An 8337-nucleotide genomic window follows, 5' to 3' on the forward strand; every position below is an offset into this window, starting at 1 on the left:
TTCATTGTAACCCTGAACCACAGAGGTGCACTCTACTCAGAGCAGGCTAGCCAGGACAATGTGCGCCAATTTACTGACCCCTGCTGGAGAGATCTGAATTGCCATTGGCCTTTTCAGAGCAAATCGACTGAGCATTTTTTCTTCTTCATAAGGATAAAAAGCACAGAGACAGGTCTATTAAAAGATAAAGAAAGGCGTGCCTTTTCTCAACCGGGCATTTAAACAATTTAAAAGGCACAATTATTTAGCGAATAAATACCTCAGGCTATTGTTTTAATTTAATAAGAATGACAAAATGAACATTCCTCGGAACTAAAACTTCTTTAAAGAAGGCGTCTGGCTTTATACTAGCATATATTTTGTTTATTAGAAAGACGAAACTTTTGAGAAACTAAGTTTATAAGAAAATACGGAACTTTTGGAGGGTCCTGTCAATCCCATGATCCACCCGCCAGTCCAGTGGGGGGCAGTCATCTACCGATAAGAAGGGAGTTCACTCCCAAAAAAAAGCGAAGACGATAACAAAACATTTTTTGGATGACGTATAGACACGTGGGCGTGGCCAGCAGAACAACCGGAGGGCAAGTGACGACGAGTTGTGTTATCAAACGACTTGACTTCTGTTCGGCCCACCGTACTACTGTCGCCCTGCAGGCCGGAGACATGTTCGCCCTAAGAAGCCTCTCCCGTCTCGGGTCGAGACTTTCAGTCCCCGCTCTTGCGAGAAGAGGATGCTCCGGTGCCGCCATGGCGTTGGACGACGTGGTGAACGGACTGACCGAAGATCAGATCCAGGTTAGCAGGCGAGCCGCGGTCAGAGGGTTGCAGTAACGCCGCTTTTTGCAGCTCAATGCAGACATGTGTGGAGCGACCTGCTTCTGAACCCTTGGTTCAGTTCTGTCTTTCGGGAAAATGGGTTTGCAATTGGGGAAACTGTTGTCCAACAGCGTACGTTGTCATGCGTAGGGAGACGTGAACCCTGACCCAATTTGTTACATCTAAGTCTCAATGTTGTGAATGATTGTTTGTTCTTGCGTTGTTGGACGCATTCAAGAAGCAGTAGCGTCAGGGAGGAGGTCCGAGGTCACGGGAAGGCAATGGATATAACATGTACCCTACCTTTTTATGGGTATATTGTATGTCGTTTCACATAGTGGTAGTAGTTATTGATATTACATATTTTGCTTGTTTTGCACAGCTTCGAAATTCGGTTCGAAAATTTTTGGCAGAAAAGCTAGCCCCTTATGCAGACGAAATCGACAAGAAAAACGAATTTGCTGGAATGCGAGTAAGTAATGACCTTGCCTCTAATATTAAACTTAATATCATTATTTGTAACCTGACAGTAGCACTATACCAGATATTGAGCATTTTCTCTGTAAATTAATGTTATCAACTTACATTCTATCACCAGGAATACTGGAAAGACATGGGGGAGATGGGTTTACTCGGCATCACTGCTCCAGGTATTTGGAGAGAGGGGAGAGAAACTGGGTTGGTCTGTGATCTGCGACTGGCAGCAGTGGTTCACGCTGTGCTTGTTTTCAGTGGAGTACGGGGGAACCGGACTGGGGTACCTGGAGCACGTCATTGTGATCGAGGAGATGTCCCGGGTGTCTGCAGCCATAGCTCTAAGTTACGGCGCCCACTCCAACCTCTGTGTCAATCAGTTGGTGCGCCATGGCAACGAGGAGCAGAAGGAGAAGTATATGCCTAAGGTCAGCCTCCATTTGTCTGGGTTTTAACCATTCTCATCAAGGGTACTATTGTGTACATAGGTCAGGGCTGCACAATTCATTGTAAATCGCAATTTTTACCTCAGTAGGTTAATCCTGTACTTGATGGGAGATACAGTATATCTTGCAAACGGCTCCTGGAGGGTCTTCCCTGTTCCAGCTGTTTCCAATCGTTTTGTTATTACTGACAGCTGGTGACAGGAGAGCATGTAGGGGCCTTGGCTATGAGCGAGCCCAACGCCGGCTCCGACGTCGTGTCCATGAAGCTGAAAGCTGAGAAGAAAGGTGGGTCCTCAAAGTCTCATCACCTCAGCTAAGTGGATGTTTGGATACACACCCAGAGTTGTGCATGGAGAAAAACATTCCTTTTATAGCTCTGAAAATATATGTAGTACAATTCCAGCATGCATCTCGCCAGCTGGTTCGTTAGGTCGATTGCCTATTCTCATTCAAATCATACAAAATGGTGAATTTAGTGAATAATAGGATACTCCTATTGTGTATATGAGTAAACTATTCCCAAACGAGTTACGTCTCGGGATAACTGCCATCAAACATTTGTAGAGCTTAAGAGAGATGGGATTAAAATAAAGTAAATATTACTTAATTAATTATTACTATTGTTACTTATAATTTTGTAACATAATCTGTGTTCAAAAGTTGCAGTTGGGACTCAAGCAGTGTATTGATTTCCATCCCAATGCCATTCTATGTACATTTCAGATGCCCACAAAGAAACTACTTTAATTAGATGTTCATGTAGTGTTTTCTAACTCTTCTTGTGCTTGTGTGTCCGATGTTTCTCAGGTGACTACTACGTTTTGAATGGCAACAAGTTTTGGATCACAAACGGGCCGGACGCAGACGTGCTCATCGTCTATGGGAAGACGAACCCAGCAGCACATCAGAAAGGCATCACGGCCTTCATCATTGAAAAGGTATCATCACTTCCAGAGCAAAACGTCCCAGAATAATCAGAAGAGGCCTGCCATGCATTGTTTTTAATTAAATGTAGTTTAAAGGTGCAGTTTTTAGGCTTTAGTGGCATCTAGTGGTGAGTTTGTAGGTTGCAAGCAACCGAATGACCACTACCCCTTCACCTCCCTCACCCATCAATTTCCAACGATGTAGGAGAAGCTATGTAATGTACCTGTAATGTGCCAGTAGGCACTTCAAAAATTATGTTCTAATCTAAAAATGCATCGAATAGCCAAGGTTTCTGGATAGATGTATAAATTGGTAGTTATTTAGTCTGTAGAACCATAGGTAATAGCTTACAATCAAGATAGCGATCATGGTTGTTAAATGTTCCACATTGTGATAGCGTTTTACTACTACCATTTGTCCGTCCTGGGCTACTGTGGAAACATGGCGGCCTCTGCTGAAGAAAACCCAGACTTTTGGAGTGTATCTAGATATAAAGGGCTTATTCTGAGGTGACGAAAACCAATTTTTCCTATTTTCATAGGATTATGAATGAATTAAAAGATTCTTCTGAATATTATATTCCATTTCTGAAGTACGTTCAGCGAGAGTCCACTAAATTCTACACAGTGCACCTAACTTAATTAAATGGTTTGTTTGAACTAGATGGGGAAACTTAATTGAGCATGGGAGTAATACAACGGTTTGAATTACTGTCATTTTCTTCTATACTTATTTGCTTTGTTATTGTGACCTTGGATACTTTTTTCTCAGTAGAGTAATTAATGAACTGTAAATTAGCATCTTCTACCAACATGAACTACAAATGTGTATTATCATCACGTCTTGCTCGTAGTGCTGAAGCTCAACTGCTGTGTGTGTGTGTGTGTGTGTGTGTGTGTGTGTGTGTGTGTGTGTGTGTGTGTGTGTGTGTGTGTGTGTGTGTGTGTGTGTGTGTGTGTGTGTGTGTTACAGGGCATGCCAGGTTTCTCCACAGCGCAAAAGTTGGACAAGCTGGGCATGAGGGGATCCAACACCTGTGAGCTGCTCTTTGAAGACTGCAAGGTTCCAGGTGTGTGTGTCTGCCCCCAGTTGCTCTTGGTCTCCTTTGATGAGCTCTGATCTAAAGAGTTGAAATGCAGTGGAGAATGAAACGGCATGGAAGTGTGTTTCCCAAACACAAAACCATCATCTTGATGCATCACTAGCCGTCTGATTTGTAACCATGCTCCTGTCTATTTCAGAGAAGAACATGCTTGGGCCTCTTAACAAAGGCGTGTATGTGATGATGAGTGGCCTGGACATAGAGAGACTCGTACTCGCAGCAGGACCAATCGGGTGAGCCCATCACTGATCTTGTGCCATTTGTAATGTGTACTTCTAAAGTAGCTCAAAAGGCCTTGATGTTTTTTGTTATTCATACAAAAGTGTGTGTGTGTGTGTGTGTGTGTGTGTGTGTGTGTGTGTGTGTGTGTGTGTGTGTGTGTGTGTGTGTGTGTGTGTGTGTGTGTGTGTGTGTGTGTGTGTGTGTGTGTGTGACTTTTGTGCTATTTTCCACAACTTTTTCCAGCATCATGCAAGCGGTCTTGGAATTTTCTGTGCCTTACCTCCACGTCAGGGAGGCATTTGGGCAGAAGATCGGACATTTTCAAGTATCCACTTCAGACCTGCCTTATCAGTTTTGCATACTTCACAAGGATCCCATTTAGATTGGATGTACCATACATTCATTGCTAAGTTTTCTATTTTCAGTTAATGCAAGGAAAGATGGCGGACATGTACACGCGGTTAAGCTCCTGTCGGCAGTACCTCTACAACGTGGCCCGAGCTTGTGACCGAGGACACTTCAGCGCCATGGTGAGGGCATACTTCAGGGTTTAATCAAACACAAATACTTAGCATTTGCTTGTTTCTCTTCACATTACTTGCATCATTGGCAAATTTACCATCTTCCATACGTTTGGGACTAGGATCTGTAGCCACTGAAAATGTAAACAGAACATGGCATTGACATTTGTTGAAGTCCCAGTGCATGACTGTGTGATATGTATTTATGTACCTGTAATTCCTCGATGCATCCAGTAATGGTATGGATTTTACTATCCTTGCAGGACTGTGCTGGAGTGATCTTGTATTGTGCTGAGAATGCGACTCAGGTTGCATTGGATGGCATTCAGTGTCTTGGTAAGCTCCTTAAAGTGACGACTGGGAGAATGTGCCATGGATCACTAAAACAAGCCTACTCTTTATAAAAAGAAAATATGATGTTAATAAAACTGAAACTGTGTTATAAGTGTATGCTGTGTGTGTGAATGTTTTAGTTTTAATTTTTGAGAGTTAGTGTCTAGGGTGTAGAAACATAAACCACAAAATGTAGAAGCATTTAACATTGTTATTAAAGTGGACTGCTTCAAAATGGGCTAAAAACTAGACGTTCATTTGATTCATGTTTTCACCAACGGTGCCTCTTCTTCTGGCCAGGCGGGAACGGCTACATCAACGACTACCCAATGGGCCGCTTCCTCAGAGACGCCAAGTTGTACGAAATCGGCGCCGGCACGAGTGAGGTCCGGAGGCTGATCATTGGACGAGCGTTCAACGCCATGTACAAGTAGGGCTGGAGCGGCCGTCTATCGAGCAAGCCCCACCCCCTGGCTGAACCGGACACCTGCCTCAAATCATTACACAATCCCAGGCCTTATGATCCTGTCTCCTCAAGCTTACCCGGTCGCATTTCAATACAGGATTAGATCGGACCGGACTTCATGTTTTAAATTAAATTGACTATTTTGTTGTATAATATACGGTTGATTTGTTGATTTGCTCTCCATTTATTGACATCTCTGCTGCTGATATTTTTGAGGGACGTTTTCATGTACCCAGTCTGTTCCGCAGAACCGACTGGTAAACTGAAACTAGCAAACTGAAAGTCATGACTGGTGCAGTATATGTATATTATATACTATTTACTATATATACTATTTGTTGATCTGAATACTTCTGGCTCGAGGTTGTGGACCTTCCATATGTATGGGGAACATACATTTTTTATTTCTAATTGTAGACTTTTGGAGTGTACAGTCGATTTTGGAAATCGATAGTAATGTTATTTCTGTCATTTGGATCTTCCTGAGCTGAGGTGTTGTTTTGATTCCACAAGAGAGACCTGGGTACATGACGACGGTAGATGAGCAATATAATATTGAATATGAACATAAGCTAATATAACCAGGAGGAGAGTTAGGTTTTTATACGCATGAACATTGCCTATTGTAGGCTCCTGAAAAATATTGTGTAGAAATCTTTGTTCATTTCTAAAGTAAGCGTAATAAATGGTTGCACTAAAACAGATTTTTAACACTTTGCCATCATCTCCTTCCGAAAGGATGTTGTGCTTTCTTTTTTCTGACTGTCGTAGTTTGTTTGAATTTAAATAAAAAAGGCTAAAAGCAGTCCCAGTGAATGTGATTACCTACCGTAACCATGGTCTTCCTGCATACCTCTACCCCAAATTGTGTATGAAAAGCATATCAACTGATCTGAGCAATGCTTAATATGTTCTCAATCGGTATCCCAATTGAAAGATGGCTTCGCATATGACCTAATCTCCTACATACTGGTCTGAACACTAGAACTGAAAGAGAAGGGGCACGTAAAGGGAAGATTAAAAGTCTGTTGTGTTTTCAGAACACTTCAAATAGTTGCAATCTGAAACACCATTGTGTGTTTAATAACATTTCGTGCTGTTTGAATTTATTGTGGGGGAGGGGGAAACAATATTGCATATGTTCACTTTACTTTTGAAACAAGCAAGTAAATGTTTTTCACTGGAGCAATAATAATCAAGCAATAAACAAGTTTGTTTCTTTGGCGTAGCCAGTTCTAGTGGGACACTCTAGTCATGCAACCTTTATCAGCTGACGGCTATCGCAGTCCAATCAAACGCTCGTACACTGAGGCCCCATATTATACCACCAGGTGTGAAGATGAGGTGAGATGTGATTAGCCATTACAGGCCGTTTTGAAATTCTGCCTCTTCTGACATCACAAATGGGCGTTTTAATGGCTTGTAATGGCTAATCACACTCACACCTGGTGGTATAATATGAGACCTTTAAGACCATCCATCTCAAACACACACTTAAAGTGTGCTGAGCTGAATTCCCCCCACGACTCCAGCCTCCACATGCTTTGGCTCTGCTCTGTATTGCATACAACTTACAATGGGATGAGATGTCACTCTACCCCATGGGGGTTTGTTAAGTGCTCCCTGTTGCCAAACGTTGGAATGCTGTTGTTATTCTGTATCTGACATCTGTATGTCAGGCTTTAAATCCTACAGCAGGCAGCCCCAGGAAAGACACCATACCGCCAAAATAAAGTGTGCAACCATTTAATTAAATGAATGGTTCAATCTAAAACATGAGTGATTCCTGGCAGAACTAGTTTTAGGCAGTTGTTTGTTATGTAGAATCAAATCCAATTCATTGACACACAGTTGTCTGCAAGTCTTTGAATTGTAAATCGGTTCAAGATCGTTGATCGTCATGATCTGAAAGCCCTTTTTGTAACCATAATCTCTGATTCATGTAAAAATCGATGTTTTTGATAGACTTTAATGTTGCTTCATATACGTCATTAATGCAGTTCTCCTACTCGTATTTTGTTGAAATGGCTTTGGAAAAATATTGGAATGTTTACTTTTTCTTAGTAATTTGATAATCACTCATTGGTTTGGACAAGTAAATGTCAACATTGTTTTCTCAGTTTGCTAGTGTTGGAAACTGTTCTGCTACATCCAGATGATTCACTGCCAATGGTTTGGACATATCGACTTTTCACCCTTATAATAGCCCCACCAAGCCCTTAATGAATTGTGACTTGTCTAACCAGATGTTAACATTATTCATTTCTCATTTATGCTAATTGAGACTTATTTAGGGTTTATGAATAGGCCACATTTTTTTCTTTCAACCATCAGTGATTAAACATGAATCATTCTACGTTATTTTTATAAGCACGTTTTGGTATAGTTTTTGAGATTGATGCAAGCTAAACAAGATATAATTGAGCTAGAAGGAAAACACACACACACACACACACACACACACACACACACACAAACATTGCTTGATGACCACAGCTGGCAGGCCTAGCATAAATTGCCTTAAAAGTAATGTAGCCTTTTCCCATAGATCAAGACACAATTGCTAGGTTTACAAACCTAGAGTTCAGCAAGTATGGGAGAAATAACTCCAAAGTGACGTTTTAACAACAATGAAGTGACATATGTAGCTCATGTCTGAGCTAAAGTGTGTTTTATGACCTGATAAGACCTGCGGTTCCAATTCTGTGCGTTGGCCAATTAGGCTCAAAAGCTAGTCATTAAATAAGGAATTATTTAAATAAACATCGATGTTACGATACATTTTCAATACATTACAGTTATATACAATAATATATGAATTATTATGTTATAAATAATTAGTATTAGTTGTAGAAGTAGTAGTAGTAGTATTGATAGTAGTAGTAGTGATAGTATTAATAACAGGTGTGGATACTGGTAGTGATGATATTAATAATAGGTGTGATTCCATGGTGTTCAGTAACAGTATTGATACTATTAGTGATAGTATTAGCAATAGGTGTGATTCTATGGTGTTCAGTAACAGTATTG

The 8337-nt window shown here is 41.2% G+C and overlaps 1 protein-coding gene across 1 annotated transcript; it reads left to right on the top strand.

Moving 5' to 3' along the window:
* Positions 1-537: 537 nt before the first annotated feature.
* ivd (isovaleryl-CoA dehydrogenase) lies at positions 538-6332 on the top strand (the record flags this gene model as incomplete). Its single annotated transcript, XM_079752681.1, has 12 exons — positions 538-795; positions 1199-1288; positions 1415-1466; positions 1549-1718; positions 1928-2021; positions 2544-2674; positions 3636-3732; positions 3905-3998; positions 4231-4312; positions 4413-4517; positions 4772-4844; positions 5142-6332. 12 exons carry the CDS (start codon positions 538-540, stop codon positions 5273-5275), a joined length of 1380 nt encoding a protein of 459 aa, XP_079608807.1. The 3' UTR covers positions 5276-6332.
* Between the last annotated feature and the right edge of the window lie 2005 nt (positions 6333-8337).

This window comes from Pollachius pollachius, assembly GCF_949987615.1.
Source record: "Pollachius pollachius genome assembly, chromosome: 15".
Taxonomy (NCBI): Eukaryota; Metazoa; Chordata; class Actinopteri; order Gadiformes; family Gadidae; genus Pollachius; species Pollachius pollachius.